The sequence below is a fragment of the Micropterus salmoides genome, unplaced genomic scaffold (genome assembly GCF_014851395.1).
Source record: "Micropterus salmoides isolate LMB-PRFRI ecotype aquatic unplaced genomic scaffold, ASM1485139v1 Ms_hic_scaffold_7, whole genome shotgun sequence".
Classification (NCBI taxonomy): Eukaryota; Metazoa; Chordata; class Actinopteri; order Centrarchiformes; family Centrarchidae; genus Micropterus; species Micropterus salmoides.
In genome coordinates this window covers 12397678-12424469 of record NW_024044459.1, presented here as the reverse complement: position 1 = coordinate 12424469, position 26792 = coordinate 12397678, and the positions used below count along the sequence as shown (strand labels likewise).

The 26792-nt window shown below is 39.2% G+C and overlaps 1 protein-coding gene across 1 annotated transcript in view; it reads left to right on the top strand.

The window, feature by feature from the left end:
• Positions 1-26792, top strand: part of slc4a4a (solute carrier family 4 member 4a) — a 71155-nt gene that overhangs the window by 20308 nt on the left and 24055 nt on the right. The window contains 6 exon segments of the mRNA XM_038704255.1: positions 1407-1580; positions 12722-12857; positions 15028-15188; positions 17161-17340; positions 20470-20546; positions 25863-26020. Coding sequence (XP_038560183.1) covers positions 1407-1580; positions 12722-12857; positions 15028-15188; positions 17161-17340; positions 20470-20546; positions 25863-26020 — 886 coding nt within the window.

The window sequence follows — 26792 nt, the reverse complement described above, 5'->3', positions numbered from 1 at the left end:
ACAGTTGTACCTCCCTATGAAGTCCACTGACCTCAGTATGCTGAGTTCCCTACAGGACTTCCTGTCTGAAAAACCAAACAAAAACTGAATATCAGTAAATTGTCTTCAGCTCAATTCTAATTAAACAGAATTGTTATTGGGCCCAACATATCACAAAAAAATACAGCAATTCACTGGTTACCTGTCACAACATATCGAGCCTTTTGCAAGAAATCTTGGTGTCTTTTTGATAGCAACACATCACTAAGATCAGAAATATTGCAAAAATAAGATCTATTTTAAATTTTAGATATGCAGAAACGGTGATACCTGCTTTTATCTCCTTGCACCTTGATTATTGTAAGAGCCTCTTCTATGATCACATGATCACACATGTTTTAGCCTTATTACATTGGCTCCGAGATTATATTTTGGACCTTTTAATCCCTTATGAACCTTTGCATAGTTTGACATCTTTGGGCAGGGGTATTCTGTCTCTTCCTGAGGTCAGGCTGAAATCAAAAGGAAGCAGAGCTTTTGCTGCCCTGAGGCTATAGAACGACCTGCCAGAGGAAATTAGGCTGTCTGAGTCAGTGTTTTCTTTTAAGTCTCTTCTAATAATGCACTTTTATTGGAAAGCATATCCTGATTTTATCTGTGCTGCCTGTTTATTGGTTTTTATTTTCTTGTTATTATTTCTTATTTTTATTTTGCCCCATATGTATTCATATTTCTCTTTGTGTCTCTGTGAAGCACTTTGCTTTGATAAGTACTTTATAAAAATTCATTATTATTATTATTACTATTACAGTATATAAAAATAAATACCCAAACCAGATACCTTACTTAAATATCAGTCACATTTTCATGACTAAAAATAGATGTTTAGCATGCTGGCATGAAATTCATGTCCATCTGAATGGCATGTTTTTAGCAAACAGCCTGGTCTGCTTGTTATTATTGACCCTAAACCACCAAACTACATGTAAAACTGCACCTCCTGTTCGTATTGTGCCAACATATATAAAAGGGATGTAGTCATGGCGTCTTCACTGCTATGTTCTACTTCTTTTTCTATCCAAATATTTGTTTTAACAGTGTGCTGCAACTTCTATAACCCTGCTCTGCTACACTGCCTTGAAAACATGAGAATCTTCCCTGTTTAACTGAATTCACAAGTGTTTAAGACTGTGTTAAATTGATGATGTATTTTACTTATTTAGCACCTCTGTAGTGCCATGTCATGATTTTCTAAATGTTGATACTTATAATTTTTCAATGCTTTGCAATCCTGGTAGGGTTTTTGATTGTGCCTTGTCATGTTCAGAAGGTGATCTGTGAAGCAGGTGCATAATTTGCATCATAATCTGGATTTGTCAGGATGTTTGGTGTCAGAGAGTTCATCTGCTGTTTTGCTTTTTGCGCAGGTCACCACACCGTTTACATTGGCGTGCATGTGCCCAAGAGCTATCGGCGTCGGAGGCGTCATCGTCGGAGAACCGGCCACAAGGACAGAAAGGAGAAGTTGACGGAGAACACCTCTGACAAGTCGGACACAGAAAATAACGATGAGGCCAGCAACAGCATCCTCAAACCTCTCAGTAAGTTCTGATGGACTCATTGTCGTGGCTGATTAGGGCGCATGTCTGTCTTTGCTGAAGGCTGCTCTCTTTTACAGAAAAAAGTCCCTGTAACTCCCCGTGACCCCAAGGAAGTTGCTGAGTCCACTTTGTGGCCAGAAATAGCTGTGTATGTCCTGCTGAGTGACAAGTCTGTTTCGACAGAGGAGAGAGAATTCTCTCTGGAAGTAATGGCTAGTTGGATAAAATTGTACTTGCTGATTTGAGTCTCTTGGGTACAGTGTGTAACTACATGCCGTCTTGTGCCTTTGTCCTTGGTTGTAGACATAGTGTATTTGTGTTTATGTGCATGCGGGTGTGTTAGCATCTATATGTATTTGCGCTCTTGGTTGGCCCGTAGAGTGTAAAGTACGGTGTGCCCTCAGGCGCAGCTGCTGCATTCTGCGGCTGCCTGGACAAAGAGCTCCGGACAGTTCGAGGAGAAACTTGAGAAAGGAAGGGAGGAGGAAAGTTTACGTTGGGTGACTGAGATGTGAGTTAAAGACTAAGCCCATCTCTTACTGATGTCAGCATTTTTTCATAGTTAAGGTTTGAATTGCCGTAAGACTAAAGTCCTATTTGCATTAGTTAAACCTGTAGACGTTGTGTAGAAGTTTTTCTATTTTATATAAGCTAAAGGTTATCCAGATTAAACAATAACAAAAGGGAACATCACGCTTAGGTAAAACAAAAGTATGCTCATAGACATAAAGGGTCACAAGCCAAAAAGATTAAGAACCACAGATTTATGTCTATATATTGGTGGAGACAGTGGGCTTTTGATAACAATAACATGCAGTCATTTTGGAGAAAACAGAGGATGGAGGATAATTCTCTGATGAGGCCCATGTCTAACAGCAGTCCTCTGCGAATAAGGCTTAAAATGTCCTTGCTTTCTGTCTAATCCATTAATGAGGCTGGCTACTGTTATTCCTAGAGAATGAGGTACTTTTACACATGCCTTCTTGCACATGAAGTGACAAGAGGACCAAAATACAGCAGAAATGGACACGTCACTGTGGGGGATTTTCTTCAGGACATAAATCCAATCAGAGAGTAGATTACAGACAGCCCATCTGGTTGTTGCTGCAGACTGATGATGCATATTTAGCAGGTTTTTAGATTTTTGTCTATGTTCTTTGATCACAGTCAGAAGTATTACAGTTAGAAGTAACTACTTTGGGAAACACCAATAACTTTAATAAGTGGCTGAAGAAGTGATTATTGATGGCGGTGTTTCAGATATCATGTTGCTAGCTGTTTGGAATGGGAAGCAGAAGAGCAGTGTAATCTGAGCTTTTCTCTTACATTCAAGTTTAGTTTTACCCTGAATTACACAGTAATACAGCTCCTGTGGCCAACCAATGTCGACTTATGACCCATTGTCATAGGTTGATCATATCCATGAGAGTGACGTTCACTTCTCACATTATTAAAGGTAAAACTGCATTTTGTGTAGCAGAGACAGCAAAAAAGAAGAAAGGAAGAAGAAAATAAATATTTGTCTTGCCATCCCTCACAATTGACACGCAACCCCTTGGTGGGTCTCGACTCCCAGGTTGGGAACCACTGAAGAACTACTACTACTACTAAACAAAGAGACATTTAAAAAGGTATTAAAGAATACAGCCTCTTTGTTCGTAGAAACATTTTGGTGTTCTGGAGAGGCTGATCTGCCTGACTGACCCGGATGATGGGTCTTTGCAGCCAGTAGTTGAAGAGTGGTTGTCCTGTATTTCCTTTTCTTAACACATTTTAGACTATTTAGTATTTGTTTACCCTGTTAAAAGCCTAACCCTAAACCAAAGAGTTTGGTTATTGAGCATTTAGGCTGACCTGGCAACAATGTTGTACTCTCCAAAGCTAATGGATCGTGTCCGTGGGGCCATGAAGGCCGCGTTTTGGGTGGGGTAAATATTCCAACCTGTTGTGTGTAAACAGTGTTGCAGTTACTCTTTGGCCTTGCCGATTCATTTGCTCACACTTGGTTTAACAAGATTAGTCTTTTTGGAAACTTCTACCTGTATTTGGAGATAAGATGGATCATGGCCTGGACAGCATGTCGAGGAGTGTTTGGGAGTTGTTGTTTTTTATTGTGCCGGTGGTTAAGTTGATTGCCAAGTTCAACCTTTTTTAGGGTCATGGAAACAGTGTGCGGTAGTTTGTTTTTGATCTTTCTATTAGGGTCTTTCATTTGTTAAGTGGATTTATTATTTTAAGATTGATGATGTTTGAATGTGTAAGATTAACTAGTAAACAACAGCATTATTGTTTCTTCCTACCTTTATTTGAATTACATTAATTGTTATCAATACAATTAACCACTAGCCTTGCAGCTGAAGAAAACTATATTCCAAATCAGCCAAATGTCCATATTTCACTCTCCATAGCTCAAGTAACAGGTGCAAAGCAGAGACCAAAGTGATGTATGTGTAGAAATTAAGGACAATCATTTTTCATTTTACTTATTATATTTGCCATTTCTGATTCTCCTTCAAATCCAGACTATCATGGCTTTGTCAGGTTTTTACCTTTTGAATTCAAAATCCTTTTATTCTTTTATACATGCTGAACTTTGATTGCATAATACCAAAAAATATATGTATCCAATGGGAAAAACCCCACCCTTGATTCCTAAAAGGACTCAGTGAAGTCAGGCAAAGATGAGGAAACATGTGAAAGCCTACACACCTCAGTTTGTTTACAGCAACATTAGTAATTCTCCATTCATGGAAAACGCGACTGCGTTGGCAGGAGAATGTGCGCATTGACATTTTGTTAACAGTCAACACTGTGGTACTCTGTTGATTCATGGGGGAAATAGCCTAAATGCTGTTGATGTTTTGATGCTCTGTCATGGAATTAAGGTGTTAATGAAGTGCACAGTGACATTACATAACACAAACAGAGAGCACACAGTATAACTGATATTGTTGTACAGTTCAGTGGTTCCTTTACTATGTCAGCAGACTTTTGTACAATTTATTTTTCATTTGATGTGGACCGTTGAGTGCACTTTTGGACTAGTCCCTATTTAAATAACTAATTGTTTAGTTTGGCTGGATATAAGTGTTTTGTTCCTAATAATAGACTGTACTTTTCAATTGATAGTTTCCCCAATTAGAAAAGGCCAAAGTGTCTCAAAGTGAATCAAAGATTTTCAGCATTCTGAATGCATGAAAAAGACTCACACTTGTATTAGCAGAGAAAAGATAGAGAAGCCACTGTGATGGACATACAAAAAACACACAATATCCTTCGCAATGGGGATATTTTCTATCTTTTGCAGAGTTAGTAAAAATATAAACAAGTCCCCTAAAAGAAAAAAAAAAAAGTCATGAGGAAGGCAAGGATGAGTCTGAGCCCACCTGCAGGGTACTGGGACAGATTGGAGTCCAAACATTTCTCAGCGGAAGAAACAGAAATGATCTTATTGGCTGAGTTGTGTTGAAATAGGGCAGAGATTAAAAAAAACACACACAGTTGCTCTTGCTAAATGACAGCTACATTTGCTTCATGTAGGATGGCAACGATTTGATGTTTTTTTCCGACTTGCAAACATACATGTTATTAATAACAAGTGCAGTTTACACACTGAATTAATCTATCATTGTTGTAGGCTTATTTAGACAACCTTTGTAATACTAAAACGTGAATCTACAGGCATCTATCAGGCATGCAATTACTGACAGGGTTGCTGTATACCGAGCGTCCGACTGTTATTCACCGCACTCCTCTGGGTTACTCTCTCTGGTAAACATGGCCGCCCCCAGGGGAAGGCCCTTGTCTGTAATCCTCTTGTTTGGTCAGATGGACGCTGCAGGGACTGCAAGTACATCCTCCTGGTTACATGTGTCCACTGCAGGGCCATTTGACCCCTGCTCATTTTGATGAGCATGTCTCTTTTTCAAAGCGTTTTTGCCTTCCTTTCAGTAGGATCAAATGTTCTTGCAAAGTGGATTACAAAGATTACTTAGAAACTTGGTTCTTATACAAATGGGTTTAATTTCTGCAAGTCAGAGAGAGCAAGCTGCTGGGATGTATTCAGTTTTTTTTGTGACTACATCCCTAATTGAAAGTAGAATCCTGAGATTTATGAAGACTTTTAAAAATGATTAGATAAATGCAAAGGTCGAGGTAGGTACCTGGCTGTTTTTCTTCTGCTTCCTGACATTTTGAAGCGAGCCAGCTTTCACAGGGCAACAGTTATGTGTTACATCCCTAAACATTTATAGCTATCATTCTGTAAGTAAACTATAATTCTCTTGGAAAGCTTTTACACAATGCTAGATTTGATCCACGGGGTGCCAAATATTTTCTGAGAGGAACGATGAAGGATCCAAACTAAAGAGACATTCCAGAGTTTTTTAGTGAGAAATTAAAAGTATTCATAGCTGGACAAGGATTACATCTGTCAGATTTCATAGCTGAACCCAAAAGCAGATCGGACACAAAGAGTAAAGTTAAACAATTTATTGCGAAACAGTAATTTAATGTGCAGTGAGGAGGGACTGGCAGAAGAAGGGAGTCCTGTGGGTTATAGAGCTGGCTGGCTGGCTTAGCAGGTTTGGCAGGTCCAGGTGGTGTGATCCAGAGTGGTGAGGGTTTTCCAGGTGAAGACACTGTGGCAAGGGATCCTAGTGGTTTTTCCTGAGGCAGAGAGAGAGAGATTGGTTAGAGCAGGCAGGCAATACAGGAAGGTGGCAAAAAACTCTTGACAAGAGTACAGGTCTTTAAATAGCAGGTTGGCTGGTGCGTGGTAAGAAATATGCTTAACCAACAATCTGGCGTGGACTGGATGTATGGCCGCTCCTCAAAATACAACAACAGACAGGTGGATGCTGGTCAGGTGTGTGATTGCAATCTGGAGCAGGTATGTTAGGAGCCGATCTCGGGCACGCCCCCCTCTCTACTGCTGGCAGAGAGACAGAGGGAGAGAGAGAGAAGGAACAGAGAGGAAAAACACAAACAGACAGACAGAACGGATAGGCACCAAGCACACAGCACCTAAACCCCAGTCGCAAAAACAGACAACAAACACACTCACTCACTCTCATACAGGTGTCGCAGCTGGGCATTCGTGACAATGTGTCTGGTCAGGACACAGTGGACAGAGAAGAGAAGAAGTACATTTGCTTTCCCACTAATGCTCATTGGCCTTCCTTTAATGATTCTGGTTGGTACAATAAATTCAATTATTAACATCTTTGACATATCACTAAGTGATAGTAGGTTCTGTAAAACCGTCTGTGCTTGCATAGTGCAAACAGTGTGGAAGTAGATCTGGAGTTGTGAGACTAGACTGTTGGAGATATTTTTCACTGTCATAGGAAAAAGAAAATCGTATCAGTAGAAAAGGTCTCTGGATATTGATTGGATAAACTCCTTAAATCCACAAATTTAGTTTGAATGTGTGTCTTTCTGGACATGAGATATTGTTATGATGAGTTAATCTTCATTGATTAACACTTAGATCAAAAATGTCCCCCAACCATCACATACACAGCATTTCTTTAATCCCTGTGTTCTTGTGCTGGTGTACATGTACATCTTCCTGCTTTATTTTCTACTGCAAACAACCAAGATGGGACATTTTAAGGGTATAGGAAAAAGGCAGTCAATATTTTTTGCTCATTTTAGACAGTGAATTGAATAAAATAGTCCCGCATGAAGATTATAGGCTATACATAGTCACATTTTAGCTTAGCTTAAAGGAGATGGACAGCTAGATACTATTCTCTGCTGTTTCGTTGTACCTACCCTTCAGTCTACCTGTCTCATCTAACTTACTTCATCATAAATGATAACTTAGACAGTCGACATGAGTGGATCTGTGTTTATTGCCATCATTTGAAGGTGTTTTTAAGGTTAGCCAAGTTAGTGAAAACTGCACAGCCCACGGCATGTTTGACGCTGTGGCTTTGCCCCTTTTTCATCATCTCATGACAACCTTGCATTCTGATGTGTTGAGACTAATGTCAGTGGAGAAATTGGAATATCTGATAGATCTAAAAAGATTGAATCTTTTAGTCCTTGAACAGTGTTTAAAAAACCTTTCAGATGTTCTCATCCCCTCGTCAGCCAGTAAACAATCTCACTTTCTTCAGTGAGCTCTTTGATTTTGTATCATTAAACATTTTCTCTGATTAGACTTAACCCTGCCCTGGAGATCACTATTGACTGCAATTTTGATTCTGCCTAGAAATAAGAAATGCGCTAAGAGAAAAAGTTCTTTGATCTGATTTACAGATCACTACCAAAGGCAATAAAACAAATTTGTAGCAAACATGAATGAAAATCAATTCACCATAAGAGAAAGTATAATAACTGACAAAAGTTAATCTCATTCATCTATTTATCACTCATCTGATGCTACACGGGGCAACTTTTCGAGCAATGTGCTGGGAAATCTTGCTGGTAGCAAGTCCAACTATGTTTTGAATGGATAGTGGCAGGCAGGGTGGCGTGGGAGGGGCAATTTCGGTAGTAATCTTTACTCATTACCATTGACGGCAACATTGCCCAGCAACATTGCTCTAAAAGTCGCTCCGTCTTGTTTTCTAATTTCATTCCATACCATCATAAATGTGTAAAAAGACTTGTGTACCTCAGTCTTTTTACATTTAGTTTCTGTATATTAGATCCAAGTGGTTTAATATTCCCTCTGCTCTGGTGCAACGATGCACCGCGGTGTGTTGAATGGTAATATGAGAGGAAAAATTGGAAGATAAATGTGATGAAATAAGACTTTAATGGGTTTGCCCTCATTGCCAGAATGGTAAATGATTCACAAAAAATACTTGTAATGTTGCTGAGTCTTCCTGGACAAAGTAGTGCATTAAGCCCTTTTGTAGACAAACTTGACCCTGCTGTGACGGGTTGCGTTGTGCTGTTCACAGTGAAAGCGTAGAGAAAATGTGCTTACACATTCAGTATACCTGCAGACATCACAGCGGTCATTTCATTTCAGGTTATGTCCCCTCAGCTGGTATTTGTTACATTCTCTTTAGAACCTGCCCACCACAGCTATCACAACAAAATACCAGAGCTAGATGGTCTTGGTATAAATACTGTGCTTTCAGTGAATCCCCCTCTGGGTGTTACTCTGCATTCAACCCAATCCCTGTTCGCTGGCTGTGTGCTAGATGCCCTGCATACCTAATGTCAGACTTTGTGGCTGGGAAAACCTTTCCTGTACTGTGAGTGATCCTCTCTTTGCTTTGAATGAGTGTCGCGCAGTTACATTATCATTGCATGTACAGTCACAAACAATAAACGTGCTATTAGATCCCATGTAGCATTTTACTGTGCTGAGTTTTTCAAAAAGGTCAGAGGAGATGGAAGGTATTTGTGTAGGATGCATGTCAAGAGTGGGACTAAACAGGCCTTTAGTGGCAGCCACACTAAGCTTTCTGCTGGGCAGCGGGCATTCTTCTTCCATCCCCTATCCCATGAGCCTCTGCTGCTGGGACAAAGTCCTCTTTGTATACCCATGGCTCTTGGCTAGAGCACACAGAGCTTTGAAATTGCGTTTGAACGATGGGATTTTCATTTCTATCCCTCCTTTTCGTGCTTGCTCTCACCCCTCTTTGCTTTCACTGTGCACTGAGCCTCACCCCTAACCCTTCTCACCCACCCTCCCACCTTTCTCTTAGCAACTACTCGAGTTAGCAGAGTTTTTGCTGGATATCATGGATATGCCGCATCAGTTTCTCATGAAGAATTAGAAAATCTCTCTTGGATAAAATCTTGACAGTTTTATATCCCTACTGTGTATTATCTCAAATTTTTTACAATAGTTGGTATGAGAAAGTTTCAAATTTACACATATTTTGGGTGCCCCATGACAGGAGTTTTGCCATGAAAATGTGTTTCTTTTTGTTATAGGCTGTAGTTTGAATTGGCAGAAAGTAGAGGATTACAGCTGTGAACGCTGGGTTTCAGGTAGCGTTTCCTGTTCTTGTGCCACAATTTATTTCTGCTAATGTGTTTCCTTCAGCCGGATGGCTTTACCTTGGTTTCATAGGGAAGAAAATAACAATTTAGCATTTGTGGATTGTGTTATTACAGTTGAATTATAATGATAAAATATTTTGTGCTGCTCTTGGAAAGTAAACACCCTGTACTCTATGCACATTGTAGGAACACAGCAGTGGGTTCTCTGCATGAGCCTTCATGCCTGAGGCTTTGACCCTCGCTTTGCACTGCTTGCTATTGTTTTGCATGTAATTTTGGCCATATATGTATTTAAAGCTTCTATTAACTGTTTACTGTAATCAGTGTAAATCGCTGTGGATATGAGCGTCAGCTAAATGTGTGAAACGCACATGTAAATTATTTCACCTAAGGTGTTATTAAACAGGTTGCGGTGACTTAAGTGTGTATGTGTGTGTGCCAGCAGACAGTTTATCTCCCACCTAGTAATCTCATAGCTGCTTATCTGGCTCGTACCTGCTGTTATTGTTATTGTGCTACAGAAAACACAATAGAGGGAAACTTCGAGGCTTGGTCTCATTTACTGTTTGGCCACTTGCTGCTGACTGACTGAATGAATGAATGAAGGTTGTAGGTGATTATAAAGTAAGTTGGGGTGTGTATATAAATGTCTTTTCACCTGCAAAGGGAAGTCTAGTTAAATACTCAATACAAGGTTATCCGGGATTATTGTCCTTTGTCTCTGTTGCAGAGATTTTATTAAAATCATTTAAGAGCAGGATAGAGCATAATAATATCCCTTATCCCCAGGTGAGTGGTCACTCTGCCAGACAGACAGTTTTTTTTACATGCTTTTTTATTAAACTGACAAGATTAAGAGTCCAAAGGAAACACTGAATAACTCCATTTTGGGGAACAAAAATGGTCAAACTTGAAGCAGTCTGCTGCCACAATATTAGCAAGCTGTTATGTTATCAGATCAGGCATCTTTGTTATTATCCTCACATACAAACGTTTGTGCTTCTGTACTTGTTGGGACCTTCACTGACATAATGCATTCCTTAATTCTTCACCTTCACAACTACATCTCCATACCCTTAACCCAAATCTAATTCTACCACAACCCTAAAACCAAGCCGTGACCCTCGATGGGCCCTTTGAAGAAATGAGGAACAAAATGTCCTCCCTTTCCAAAAAGTCTTGGAACTCAAAGTGGTCCTCACAAAGACAGATGTACGAGAGCACTCACACAGTGAGAACATCACATTGGTAAGTAAGCCACATAGAGCAATACAATATAATCTTTTTCAAGTTTTTCAATAGCATAACATTTAAAAAACTATCAGTGTTAACTTTTCTGTGTTTTGTGTTCAAACTAATATTTTTTTTTAATAAAACAAAGGAATCTGGCAGATTTATAACAGTTATCTTGTTGCACTTTTCATACAGAGCAGGTCTAGATTGTACTCTTTATGATATTGTTTACAGATACCCAACAAATCCCACCGTGAGCAAGGACTTGGCGACAGAGGCTCAGGGAGGGCGGTGCGTTTAAAGGATGCTTCTGTCGTTACAGTAGTCTCCACTTTTGTGGGAGCCAAACACAGGCAGACAAAATGCAATGCATTAGGGATTAACACATTCATAGGGATTTTATTAGTTCTAATAAAGTATTACTAGAATACAAGCCAAAGCAAAGAGCGCAGGTCTGAGAAGGACGTTCTCAGATCTCATCATCGGTACATCATTTGAAAATGAGCTGCTATTTTCAGACCAGTCAGAATTTTCTTAAAAATGTATTAATTTTATTCAATTCACTCCAACCTTTTAAATAAACTAACGCCATTTGCAGAATAAATAAGTTTGAAATTCACGACTAGTGATTAACAGGGACTACTTCACACATTTTATCTGTATTTAAAGTCTAGAGTAACCAAAAATGGCAGTGCACACCAGCAGTAAACCCACACAGGTGTTTGTCTTCGAAGCACTGTGTTTGTTGTATCTATTGGTGCAGAACAAATTACACCTTTATATTTCCTATTGGTGCATTGAGCTAGGTGACGTCACAAACCAACCTAGCATAATTTTCACCTAAACAGAGGTGTAATGATCCAAAAAAACACCTGTGTAGCTGTCACGTAGCTGGTTGCAGCAGCTGTTCGTAAGTTCAAACTTAGCCTAGTTCTAACAAATGTGGAGTATACTACGCAACTAAATTAAAAGGGGTCGTTACACACAAACTTGCAGCATGTGCACAAGAGATGAGCAATTTGCAACTAGCAGCGTGCTTTCTTGAGCAGTTGCCATCATTTCATTTATGAGACCCTTTACAGGAACAAGCTGTAGCTCTATTGATGCAACATTAACTCGTCTTGTGTGTTTTTTTGCTGATGACAGTCATCTTTGTGTACAATTTTCTACATGCATGGGCCTGCTTTCAAATGTCGTTTCCACTTGTTTGAACACGCTATGGCGATGTCAACCATTTACAACATGTTTGAATAGCACTGAAAACTATAATTTATGAATCAGTCCTGTTGTAATTCTGTTTGTGTTGCTCTCTAAATATTCAAATGAGAAGACAAGGGTAAGAAAAAGCTCAAGCCTCTGCTGAAGAATAGGCCAGTTTGTGAACCATTTCCTAATTGTTAATGAGGGGCTCCGGGGCAGCTTGCCAAGGCTGGAGGGCCAATGGCGAAGGCCTGTTTGAACAGAGGGGGCAGAGAGGGAGAAGGGGCTCGCTGTCACTGAGGGGACCCCTAAACCCCGTCAGCCCCCTCCTACCTGGTTCACAAAGTGCTGGAGCAGGCAGCCGAGAGCGACTGTCACTTCCACCCGAGACTTTAATGAGGGTCTAGCTGCTGCTTTTTTTTGACTCTGGTGAGCTTGTGTTGCTTGCCGATTGCTACCTGAGGAGCCTGGGTCAGCTGATTTGGAGAGTAAAAGGGGGGTCACAGAGTTTTTAAAGATGTCCAACAACAACAATAACCAAGAGGAGAAGGAGGAAAAGGAAGAGGACACGGAGGAGAAAGGAGAGGAGGTCATGGTGAAAATCCCACCACCTCCACCTCCTCCTGAGGTCAACGGGAAGGGTCCAGTTGAGAAGGGGAAGCTGGTGCCCAAACCCATACCTAATGGGCACCATTGCCAGCCTATGAACCGCAGTATTTTTCCTCTCTCCACAGTCTCGCCGGCAGCTGAGAGGATCCGCTTCATCCTCGGGGAGGAGGACGATGGCCCGGCGCCCCCGCAACTCTTCACTGAGTTGGATGAGCTGCTGTCAGTGGATGGACAGGAGATGGAGTGGAAGGAGACGGCCAGGTAAGGACCTCAGTCTCAGACAAGCCTTCATCATAAAGTTCCTGTATGTGCACCATTGATTTTCCAATTGTAATGATGTATAGAAAACGTCCTCTCTGACTTTCACTTAGTCTTTCAAAAATATAAAACACTTAACTGTGAAAAGTCTACACGGCAATGTTCTTGCTGTCCACTTTATGTTATTTGTTTCTTCAAGTTCGCCTCAAAAACTGTTACTTTAATGCTTCCGATAGTTTTTTTTTACAGCCATCCCAGATTACTGTATAACTGAACAAGCATTTTTAAACTTTAGCTAGTTGTCAGTCTAAAACCCGTCTAACATTTTCACATTTGCTGTGTGCATTGAATTTGGAGCAGCATAAAAAGAGAACAGACAGAGTTTCACAGGTTTCTCCAGTGTGGCCCACTAGTGGGATGGGATGGGATAGAGATGGGATGATTGTTTGTGTGTCATTAGTGTTGGATGGGTGAAGCTCTCTCAGGGGGAAACTGGATCCCTGGGCTGCTGTTTGAGGCTCCAAATGAGTTGCTATGTTATTCTAACCTCTGACCAATTGTTCTGCAGATAGAAGTTACTTTTTGGTTCACTCTTGGTTGAAGTATTTGCAGAAGAACTTGACTGAAGAGCTTTTACTGTTACTGAAGAATAATTTAGTTCTGTTTTTATTCAAGTTGTTTCAAGAAATTGAGTCTCTTCCAGCATTGATATTGACAGATGATAAATATGTCCAGCTTCTGTCACCCTGCCTGATGCATACAGTAAACTGAAGGTCTAGCATAGATGAGCTTCAACTGAGTCATTATGTCAAAATTCAAAAGGTGACAGCTTGTCGGTCCTGCAGAAACCTACCCATCGGGAGGCATGGTTATTAAACCTTAGTTTGCCGAGATATTTTCTCAAACAAATAGGATAGAAGTTGTGTGATGGTGACAATTCATGATGGAACTTCCCTGCAGTGAAGAGTTTAAGAAAGTACCACATTAAAGTGAGGTCGAGGAATCAATACAGGAGGATCAGCAGGGTTAAAAAGTAACAAAAAGGACTACAGTTCCAGACCCTTCAAAAAAGTATTTTTAAGTTTAAAATACTTATATATTTGTTACCAAAGGTGAAATAAATGAATGCTGCACCTTCAATGTCAAACTTATTATTCTGCAAATAACTGCAGAGATTAACACCCATTCCAATGTCTCACCAAATGCACTCATGGGACTGAATAAAAGATGTCACAAGTGCTGGGTAGTACTGGCTGTTAACCAAGTGCAATTTTGGCAGCCAAACTGGCCGAATGAAACCCTGGTCTAGAAACAACTGCTCAGTACCAGTTCAGTTTCTCCTCTCTCTTACTCTGAGGAAGGGGTAAGGGGGAGTGAGTTAAACAAATTCATGAAGAAATTTATAATCCTGCTTCTGAATTGAAGAACTGATGGTTACCTTAAGCATAAACAACGCAGAATTGAATTCCATCAAAGAGCTTCGTCACACATGTATCTATGCACCTGTCTACCAGGTATGCAACCAGACATCACAACACCTAATGTGGCTTTAACTGTAAACAACATGAAATAAATGACAAAGAGACAGTTTTGAAGTGCTAGCATTAGTTATAAAAAGGAAAACTTTGTTTTACCATTTACTGAAGTTTTATTCATTTGTCACGCACTTGTCCACAGCTTGGTGCCAAATTCATATAATCTTGTCCCACACAACAATAATTATTCCGAGATGGTTTTTCTTGTCAGGTTGTTGCAAATTCTGAAATTATTTGTATATGATGAATTCTCCAATGGTTGCTATCAGATTTGAGATGGAGCTGCAAAACCTCTCTTGTATATGGGCCTACATGATGCCTGTGCATTGCCCATGTAGCCCTCCATGGGCCCTACTTGTGCGACTCAACCCCACAACCCTACAATTTACTTTGTAATTGATATTACTATATTGACTTATTTGCATGTTGATATGTTTGGTCACGTAATGTAGCTTGTTTCACAGGTCACCATTTGCAGGTGAGTTGTTGTTTCTTTCATGTAGTCAATAGCTGTTCCATATATTATATGTAAGAGGATAAAATATATTAATATCAAACCCTGTTTACATGTTCTGTGATTGCCTGTAACTGTCCCCAGTTAAATCCAACCCCTTTTCTCCCTTTTGAAATTCCTCCAGGTGGATCAAGTTTGAGGAGAAGGTAGAGAAAGGAGGTGAACGCTGGAGTAAGCCCCATGTGGCCACGCTGTCCTTACATAGCCTTTTTGAATTGCGGACGTGCATAGAGAAAGGCACCATCATGCTGGACATGGAAGCTTCCACCCTGCCTCAGGTTGTTGGTAAGTTGGGAGTGCTTGATAGATGGCATTCAGTGCACTGTCTTCATACATCATCAGTATATAACACAGGCTCTCTGTTATACATTGCTACATTCTTCAAACCCAAACTTACATTAGTCATTATTTCCCCCCAAACTGATATAGCTGATGTAAATTAGTTGCAGGTAGAGCTGGGCGATATGGCCAAAAATGTTATCATGATAAAACATTTCATATCATTCGATATAGATAATTATGACGATAAATGTCAAATCATTATTTCTTTCAAGTTTAAAGGCAGATTTTTGCTCCTGAGTGAAAATTGAAGAAACCTGATGGTTAATTATGTGGCTAAACTTTTCTTTATGGTCAAAATGTGACAAAAACTTGATGCCAAACAGTGAATCACTTACCAAATCTGAGGTAGAACAATTCAAACTATTTATGATAAAATCTTTTTCAACAAATATGATAAGTAAATCTGTTTTCAGTCCCCTTTCCACTACAAAATAAATATTTTAATAGAAAAATTAAGTGATAATTTGTATGTCATTCAAATGAATTAAACCAACGATTATTGATGATAAATTGAACATTTGTTATATTGTTATTGAGGAAAATTATATTGCGATAATTATCATTATTGTTTTATTGCCCAGCCCTAGTTGCAGGTGAATGTTATTTGCAGTTAGGGCTGGTTACTAATTAAAAGTAATTTACAGTGTGTTTTTCATGTGTAGTGTTATACATTGACACATTGATAGAGGTCAGCATCTTCCTGCCTGTGATACAAGAACCCGTCTGCCAGTTTGATTTTATCTGCTCCGTGATGTTCAGTCTATTCAGAGCTGGTCTGCAGTGTTGCGTGCAGGTTTAGAGATTGATGCACATCACACACAGTGCTCAGAGGTTATATTCCTTCCTCTTCTTTGCTTTAAGGGTAGCAAAAGGCCAGAACTCTAAGTCAAGTCCAGCCTATACTGTACTTTATTTTAGAACACCAAGAGACTCAAATTGTAGTTTGTAAATGGTCACACAAAAACTTCCTAATTTGAGGACAGCCAACCCTCTTCCTTTTGTCTGCATGAGGGAGCAGGAGGAACAGTAACCACTTGGAGTGATTAATGTGAAGTAATTGACTGTGCTGCATGGAGTGTACAGGCCGAGCGGAGCTGGGCCTCTTGCTTTGAGGCCAGCCGACTTGACTGATGGGCCATTAACAGCACTACCCCTCCGCAAGAAGAGAAACTCCCCGAGGCTGCTATCTGTCAGCATTCAGGCTTCTGACCTTCTTTTTAAAAATAGGCAGGACCTTTTGATTGAGCTGTTTCATGATGCCACAAAGACTTTCATGCAGGAGCATTACAGTCTGGGAGGCACTAATTGAGTGCTTACAAGTATGAAGAGGCTTTTTATTGTGCTTTGAGTGATGTTACTAAATTTAAGGCTGTCTAAGGGAAAAAATAGACCCCAAATGAAAACGTGATTTGAAAGCCCATCATAATTTATTGATTTATTGATTTGAACTGTTAAGTATTGTTGCTCTTCAGAACTTTAGAAAAATATATTGTTTGGTGTAAAAATGTGTGATGAGTTCATGTAACAATTTAGCTAAGTGCTGAAACAATTTACAGAAAACTTTTCAGTAACAGTTCTGATAAATTAAATTGCTCATGTTGCCAATAAAATAAAAAGACAAGCCTTTTTTTAATTGTAGCATGTTGACATTGAGGTTTTGCTGGCTTTTAAAACAAATGTATACCACTGTCAGTTGAATAAATACGGGTTTTAAACTGTTGGTCTGACAATATAAGCAACTGTAAGATACAATCTCGTTGGATTCCAGTTGTTGGGTGTAATTATGTAATTTGTCATGTCTTAAATGCAGTTTGGTTAAACTCCAAGTTGCAAAACTTTATTTTCTCCAAAAAAAAGAATACTGAAATAATCTTTCCTCATCTTCTTCCTTCCCTCTCCTCTTCTTTACCTTCAGAGCTGATCACTGACAACCAGATAGAGATCGGCCAGCTGAAAGCAGACCTAAAGGACAAAGTGATGTACACGTTGCTACGGAAACATCGTCACCAGACCAAGAAATCCAACCTGCGCTCTCTGGCTGACATCGGCAAGACGGTCTCCAGTGCAAGTAGGCTGTTTTCCAACCAGGAAAACGGTAATACTGATGCCAGTATGGTGCAGTCTTCTTTTATTAATTTTGATTTGTAACGATGAAATGAAACAACAAAATCCATTTTCAATCAATTTCACTCTATAATAAATGTAGTTATACTTAACTGCATTACTGGGTTTAATTTAGATTGTTGTTTTGAAAAGCAAACATCCTTCATACTAGTGCTACTATAGTGCTCCTACTTGCTCACTAAACCTGTCATTTAACTAATTTAACTTTCATCACAAACATTTGGTGTTCTCACTCTAACAACAGTTTTAATGTACTCACAGTAGGCTACTGCACAAACTGCATTCACAGGTGGAGCTAATTTCAAATTGACTCTGTAAATCCTCTGTAAATTTCAACACTGAAGAAATGAGTTAGTGCCTGAATTTATGACACTGGAGATAAAAGTCCAGGGCCATCGGAAATAGTAAAACTGACCTAGTATCTTTATAGGATTTGAGTGATCGAGAACTTTAGAGATTGTCATTTACAGCTGTTAAAATCTCAGAATCTGATATGTTAACTTCACTGAAAGTTATTCCAGACAAACAATTACAAAGAGAGCGGAATTCAGATTTCTGTAAAAAGTACACAAAGGAAAGAAAATAGGTGAAATTGACTTAATTGGCCATTTTAATAGAAATATTGTTGCCATATGAAATGGATTCAACTTGAATCTGGTGTTTTCTGTGACCATTGTTACAAAATCCTTCGTTAATGAAATTGAAATGAACAACTAATGAACGGTAAAATACTAAGCAAACCATAGATTTAAACTTGTCTCAAATGTGAGGTAAGGTGACAGCCCTGAAACACACTGACGTCCAACTGACCTTAATATGTGTATGAGTGTTGTGATTATAACACAGAGAGTAACTAGATGTTTCACCGTGTTGACAATGTAATTAATCCGTTACCAGCCATGGGACTCTGGAAAGTTATTTAGTACTTGTTATCAGATTTATGAAACCAGTTTATGACTTCAGATGAAAAGCTCCGGCTGTTCATGATCTCTTATCAAGATCACAGTACTGAGATAAAGAGTTTCACCGATAATCATTAATTGATTACAACTTTGCAAGGATAAAGTACATCATCCAGTTTATTATAATACAGGTTGACTCCTGTCAAAGTATTCCTGTCCAGTGACCCATGGTCTCCTGATTTAATAACACCACTTCTCTTACTTTCTCTGCAGATAATTCATGTTTTACAGATCTTTTAACAGACACTTGATTTTGTTTTAACAAATCTCTTGCTTTGGCTCAGTGGGCTCGTCTATCAACTCTCCTGCCATGTCTCCCTTCCATCTCTTTTTCCTCCTTTTTTGCTTCCCTGGATTGGGTTTGATAACCCGTTGCCGCTACTAAAAGCTCGCAGTCCCCTCGAGAACTCTGTCACTTGCCTGTCGAGTCGCATGTCAATGGAGGACTTGCAGACACAAAGGAGTACCAGCATGGACTGGCTTAGTAAGTTCACTGGTCCCAGTCTACGTTCACACTGCAGACCGCTGATCAGTTCTGAGTCACTGCTCGCATTAGCAGTAGTATTTGTAGACACAGAAACAATACCCAGATAGTTTCATATTTGTTCCTTTGACTTCTGACTAAAAATACCAATTAGCTTGTGTATTTGGCTCCCCCCCCCCCCCCCAATTAGCTCACTGTCCTCCATATAATACCACTCGCTCAGCCAAACTGCCAAGTCACCTAAATTATATTTTTATATTTTATACTCAGAAAGGAATTGGAAAATGTGAGCTTTTTGTCGTTGACACGATCAGACATCAGATTTGTATCTCATGTGAGTGCAAACAGTCAGAACTGGAAAGCTTTCAGCTGCAGTTTGAATGTGATTGTGACTTAACTGTAGTGTAAAATGAAAACACACCTGTCATTCGGACCAAGTGTATCAAGTACAGTAGTAGTAGATATGTAGTTGTGTCTATGAGTAGTTTTTCTTCCAGTCAGTTTAGGCTACTTTTATTTATTTTAAGTTGTTCCCCCCAAAACATTTCACAGCTATATTTGGCTAAAATATTTCCCTTAAATGTAGTTGTTTTTGCTCTTTATTACTGTAGCTACTCAATATAAGTACTACAATTCCGTCATTTAATCTGGCTGCATCATACTGACAGGCATGTTATTACCCACAATGCTCCGGTGGCAGATGGATAAAAGGCTACAGTGGCATCAGAATTTGCGCTTGTACCTCTCTGGACACCATACCTTATCTCTCAGCAGCTCCAGGGCTAATGTACTGTCACGTTCTGCTGTCAGATCTCTGATGCTGGAGTTGACGAGCTGAAACTGACAGTCGGCAGAGCGTCAGTCAGAGTCTGCAGTCCACCTGCTTCAGATGAGGAAAGCACTTAGTGGAAGACTTTGATGTGAAAGATGGACAGTAGGATGATCAGATACTCTCAATAGTAAAGCTCTTGATTATTTTTACAGAGTTAAATATGGATGCACAAAATGAAAATATTAGTTTAATATTAAGCAGTGCATTTGTCATGTTAGTTTATTCCCCACAAGCTAAACAAGTTTAGAGAAAGATGTTTGAGGAATAATAATTTCATTCTTCTTGTAGAATAAAGTGGACCAATCAATACCGGCTCTGTAATTTGAGATTTGTTGTTGAAGAGTCAACATCATGTTACACATTTGAAATGCATTGTTGTACGAAGAGTTCTTGGGCTCTCTCCTCTTAGGGGAGGCTGTACTTCACACTGATGTGAAATAGCTGTAAATGGCTGACCTCTGACTTTGAATAGAACAGCATCAGCGTTCCCGAGTCAAGATTTTCAGCAGACTGTATGTAGATCCAACTACTATCCCTCAGTGAAAAATGTTTTCAGCTTGACGTAAACGTTTGCTTGAACAGTAATTGTAAAGTAGTGAGGAATTTTTTCTCTGGTGTGCACTGGCCTTTATTGAATAAATGATAGCCTTTGTCCCACTGTTTGCATGAAAATCACTGTTGCCTTTTTATTCTTTTCGGCGCTGCATGCGGAGCAAACTGTCTGGGCCACTCTCTTTTCTTGGGTCTCATCCTCTCTTTCCATTCAAGACTTAGATCCTGGTGAAGGTGAAGCTGGTGTAACTGTTAATGTGTTTTTAACAGATAGTCCCACCACAACTCATCAGAACCTGACCTCCAGCAGCCTGAACGACATTTCTGACAAACCGGAAAAAGACCAGGTGAGTCAACATGACAATCACACCTGTGGTCATATACAGTGAAGTCAATGAGTGTTTGTAGATGGTGGTCTTTTCCTTGTCATGCTGCTGGACTTTCAAGAGTTCACGATTTGCAAAAGCTTGACAGACTGTGCCACACTACTGGAAATTTAAAATGCATAACTGTACATAGAAAACAGAGATCGAATATAAAAGCTTTCATTAATACGGGTAAATAGTTGAATTGAATCACATTGAACTAAGATTTAATACTAATATCTTACATACAGTCTCACAGGTCAGATACTGTATGTATCAGATCATTTGATCTGACCTCTCACTGCCTCTTGAAAATCTCCAGGTTTCAGTTAAATTAAGTTGTCTTCACCAGTGACAATCAAGTAGTGCTTTTGTTAATACTATGTGTTATAGATGCAAAATTAGGCATAATTCAGCCACGGCTTTTTACTCATTTCCAGCATATTTCCAGCATATCTGGTGTGTGTTTTTTCCAACTGAAAGTAAAAAACAAAGTGGCAAATTGGTCCAGTCGTGCTGAAAAAGAGCAGTAAAGGTGAGAAGTGTCAAACATTTATCTAACAGTGTACTGTATGCCTTTCAACTACAGCTCAGCCACAATGACAGAACCGCAAGCTGGGATTGCAAAGCTAACATAGTTAGCCTCATGTAGCTCCATCCACTGCTGAGCTGGAAAAGCCAGTGAGAGCAGACAGTGGCTGCTGATTCAGAACACTCCCTAAAGTGCATTGTTCCAACTGCTGTTGTCATTTCCCACTCTGCTGCAGCTGCTCTGAGCCTGCTGCAGCCAAGTCTTTAAAACTAAATTTAAGTTGCTTATGCCATGTCTGTACTCAGCTTAGCAGTTTTTTTAGAGTCTATAGAAAATCTGAATAAATGTAAAGGTCAGTGTGGAGATTTAGTAGCAGGAAGGTGCTGCAGTGAGGACAGCGATTAGGTTAAGATTCTCCTGTATAACAAAATACAGAAAGAGAGAGTAAAAAAATAATTATGATCAAGTTACAATGGAAAATACACACCCAAACACGCACAAGTTTTACTCTCCCAGTCGACTCCCACTCCAACTTGACGATACGCTAGGGAGGAGATATCAGAATATCTTTTTCTCAATGTGTTTATCAAATGTCATTTGCAACATGTTTACTTCTCCTTTGCCTTCTGGTATTTGTAAGGCTCACACTATACATACTTCTTATGCCTCGTTAAATGGCAAGTGTACCAGATAAAATACTGTAGCTCCTACAATATTTGCCATTCCAGCCAAAGAAAATGTAAGATGTATAAACTTAATTGGACTCTAAGGCCCAGTTATTGGAAGGTTTATCCAAACTGAGTGGATTTATGAAATTTGAATATTATATTAGCAGCAGATAGATCTTTCTTTTGCAGAAATCTGTTATTGTAGTGAATTACACACAAATTACTGCAGATGACCACAAAGTAGTCCGTTTGCAGAGTGGTTACATCATGCCGTAAGCTCCATTGATTCTGATAGTGGAATAGTTAGATTACCACATTTCACAGCAGGCATTGTTTGCCATATGGTTTCACCCCAGACCAGGCCTCTGGGAGAAGGGAATTAGGTCAGAGTAGGAAAGAGACAACTGGACAGGAAGCACATGTCCTCAACTGAAGCTCTTCCACACCCACTCAGCCAATAACTAACATTCAGAAGTTTCCTATGGGGGCCAACATGCAGTGATCATTTCCACACTGGCCACATGTCTGATAACATGGTGCTTAACGATAGATAAAACCTTGGCTCATCGCTGCATTGTTGGACTGTCGAGAAGGCCAGCATTGTGTTTTACAGTAAGACGTGTATTATTTTAATTAAAAATTAAAGCGTCAGATTATCCTAATGATTAACCACATACAAATGTCATAGCACATACCTCTGCTGGTACTCATGCAGATTTGAGACGTCCATCATTGAGATTTCTGCCACTGCCCCTACACAATTGAAGTGACTGGAATTTAGTTTGTGGTGCTGAGAGCATTGAAAACATAATTTCTAAAACATTCAACAGCAATGTCTTTCTAGAAAAAATGTCCAGTAATCCACAGTACATCTTCAACCAGTTTTCATGGGAACTATTTTTTGCCAAAGAAATGGTCCCTATGAAAACTGCTGACAATGCGTTGGGATGGTGGTAAAAGTCTCTGACATATGTTCAAACCTGGCTAAATAAAACTATATCCACTAGAGCAAAGTAGAAAAGTATTTTTTAAATTTTGGGTAAACTGACCTCTTTAAGAAGGAGGCAGCACTGAGCACTACTACAGTTTTAACTTGAAAAGAACAAGGGAATGTCATTCAGTATCTTACAAGGTTTTACAAGGTTTTACAAGGTTTTACAAGGTTTTACATCTCAGGTACTCAATGTCCCAGTATATTACATGTCTGAGATAATAATAAGTTTGTGTGTTATGCCTGTTCAGAAACAAATGGGGCAGGTACAGATTCAGGTATACGTAGTTCATGAGTGCAGCGTGGTGTGGATTAGCAGTGATCGGACTTGGGTCAGAGGGTACAGTTGTGCAGGTTTAGTTGTGCAGGTTTAACCTCTCAACTCAATCATTGACAGACAAACCCGTTGCCAAGACGGCTCAAGCTCTGATTGGATCCGTTTGGAACTCACCACTTGGAGGTCACAAGTTTAGGGCACTTCAGTCCCCAGAGGTTGATGGCGGCGATCCTGCCAGTAGAGCGGGCATGATGACAAGTTATAGACAGACAACCAGTCTTTTGTTCTTTTTAACCTCCTATACGTGCTGTTTTTTAAAATTTTAAAAATGTTAAATGTTGATATCAAAGAGGATAAAGTAATTAAGTGAATTATCTTTATTTACAATTGAATTCTTATCTGATCTTATTTTAGTCACTGAATTAATCTAGAATGTCGAAGTTGCTCCCAGACTATATATTTTAATCTATGTATACAGTATGCGTAGTACTAGCAGTGCCACACTGATTGGGGGACATGTCAGCGTTGTTTATGATCTAATCCAATTTAAATCCTGGCACAGATGATTTTAGAGCAGCATTTAACATCATCCGACACGGAGTTTGGTATCTTGAAACTTATCAGACTGTTCTTTAGACAGGTGATGATTAATTTCTTGCCTTCATGTTAAAAAAATCTTCCTTAATGTAGCCCCTTCATTAACAGCTGAAATCAAAATGTCACATTTCAAAAATCACGTAGCAAAAATACCGTATCAATACAGAAGGAACCTGACATACAAAGCAACAGAAACAACAGTGACGATAAAGTCAAAACTGAAGTAAAACTGGAAAATGTCAACTTTTCAGACAGCTTTGCTTCAGCTCGATGACAACATGTATTTCACATTATCTGGAGAATTTCTGAATAGGTTAGAAAGTGCGTCTTCTCCTTAATTTGAAAGCATAAAAATCAATCAACTTTGGAAATGTTTACCCTGGTGGTCGTTCTAGTTGTCTTCCACCATTCCACCATATTTACTGTAAGGCATTCATGTTTGTTATTGTTATTTTACAGAAACAAATTTTACGTTGAGAAGGTGAGGATGATTTTCCGGGAACAGTTAGTTTATTTATGTGGTGAAATACAGTATCATAAGAACTTTTATTTACTTTTATTTACTTATTAACAAAAAAAAACACCAGTTTGTGCAGACAGTACATCTATTTAAGGAATGTTTTGAATGCTTTGAGATGTTTTATTTAGAAATTCAGCAAACAGTGGAGGATTGTTATGTTTTTGGTGTTATGTTGCTGTAGTTGCTGTGGATGGACTATATTTAGGGATTTAGTGGTGAACGTTTATTTTAAACCATTTTGATTCTGAAACAGTCTTGTGTAATGGAAGAACATTGTCAGTATACTTTTTAGTTTGGGGTTAATTAATCAATCCATTCAAAACACTGCACTGAAACTTCAACTTTAAGTGTTTCATGTGAAGAGATGTTGAAGACAAGAGTATAGTATAAAGAGTATAAAGTATAAAGAGTATCCTCCAGGGCACAGAGGTCCTATTGTCACTGGCTGTGTCTTAATAAATGTTGCCTGCCTGCTCTCTGCTTTTTTTAAGTTAATATATTACGCAGTAGTTTTCCATGACAGTCTTATCTATAGGTTTATGATTAGTTGTTTTTGAAGTTTTATTTATTAATTATCTCCACCTGTTCATTAGCATGCCACTATCTTATCATAGGGAACATCTTATGAAGCAGATACGATTGATAATCGTCAAAAGTGAAATAGGTTTTGTTGTTCAACCCAAGATGAAGTGTGTGAATTGCCATGACTTGGTAGCTAAAAAATCTTTTTATTACAGAATGTAACAATTAAACAAATCCTGTAACATCAGTTACCAATCAGCAGTTTGTACTCAGGAGTTTGAATTTCAATTTAAATCTTTGACATTAAGTGTAGTAACAGTGTCAGAAGGACATACTGATACACAGTACCAATCCAACAGATTATACTAAGAATAGATAAGAAAATACCCAAAAAATGCTATAAAGGCACTACAGAAAATATGTTACCCTCATTGACTCACGAGTTTTTTTAATGCAGATCAGTTCAGAGTAATTTTATTGCTTATTTCGGCATCAAATTTCTCTTGAGCTTCTCTCGTCTCAGTCCATTTCTTATCGCAAACACAAGTACAAAGAGCACTTTATGCGCCACATAATCCTCAATTATGTGGAGCACAAATAGCGTTCTAACTTCTGCATTTACACACCCCTCTGCACACAGAGAAATCATTGTATAATAGCATCTTCAGAATTCCCCATGAGCTCCATTAATGATGATTTTTCTATGTGATGGATTACCTGTCACAGCAGGGTGATTTCCACACCAAGAACAGAAACGGATCTAAAAAAAGGGCTCAAACAATAACTTGTAGTTCAGAGGCTAAAAAATGTAAAAACATGAGTGTGTTCCTTTAACCCTGATCTCCGTGGAATCAGAGACTGTAGGTAAAACAGTAGCTTCCTGTTATTAGTCTTAGATTCAACTCTACATCTTAGTTCTTTTGATTCATACTTACACTTTTAGCTCACTCTACTAAATGTTGAACCTGTGGAGCTCAGCAGGTGTCTGACCTCCGTCCTCACACATCTCACCACTGCCATGACAAAGAAAGACAGACCTCATGTTACTACTTGTTCCTTTGGTATTTAAGCTGACTAGGATTGTCCTGGTTGATGGAGGTCGTTTAATTCTGTTTGCGCTGTGTTGGGTGGCTTGCTGGTGTGAACATAACATTTAATGTCTCCTCCTGTTCTTCTCTTTTGTACTTTTAGCTGAGGAACAAGTTCATGAAGAAGTTGCCGAGAGACGCCGAGGCCTCCAATGTGCTGGTGGGGGAGGTGGACTTCCTGGACGCTCCGTTTGTGGCGTTCGTTCGTCTGCAGCAAGCTGTGATGCTCGGAGCCTTAACAGAGGTTCCAGTTCCCACAAGGTGGCTGACATTCATGTCTGAATTTATAAATAGGAGCTAATGTTTAACGTAGGAAGGTGCGTCAGACCAGAATATCTATGAAGATGACTGCTGTGGTTGTCCAGGTGCAACTCAGGCTGCCATGCATATATATTTTTAGGCTTAATAACAATGACTTTACATTGTATAGGAAGAAAATATACAAACTGTTGACACCATAAAATTGCTAAATATTTTCAGGCATATGTAGTAGTATGTTTTTCCCTGTGTTCACCTTAAATTATAAAGAAATCTAATTCACCCCTGTAATTTAAAGACTCAAACTTTCAGTTACAGCTAGATCAACAAGTGACACTCTGAGCTTCACAAATGCTTCTAATATTTATTGCTGAGCTTTTATAAGTGAGGATTAGTTTGTAAAGGTGTTTCTTTTATTGTGCCCACCCGCCTCATAAAGCTACAGGAGCGACACTGAACTGGGTTCTGATGTGTTGTTGTAACCCAGGAGCCATAAAGCAATTTAATTTTCTGTAGCTCTTGGAAGAAACTTTTCAGTGAACTAGTAAAAATGTCTTAGATTATCTCCGCCATGGTGATGTAAATAATGCATCATCATTATGGCCATAATAAACACTCTTTGGTATAATATAGCTTGCAAAATACTTGTGAGGTATTTCAATGGATATGCAGCAGCCTTCCTGCAGTCAAAACAGAATGACAACATGTCCTTGGAGTGAATATGTCCTCATCTGAGAAAGATGTGAATAATTTCTTATGAGATTTTGCACTGTTG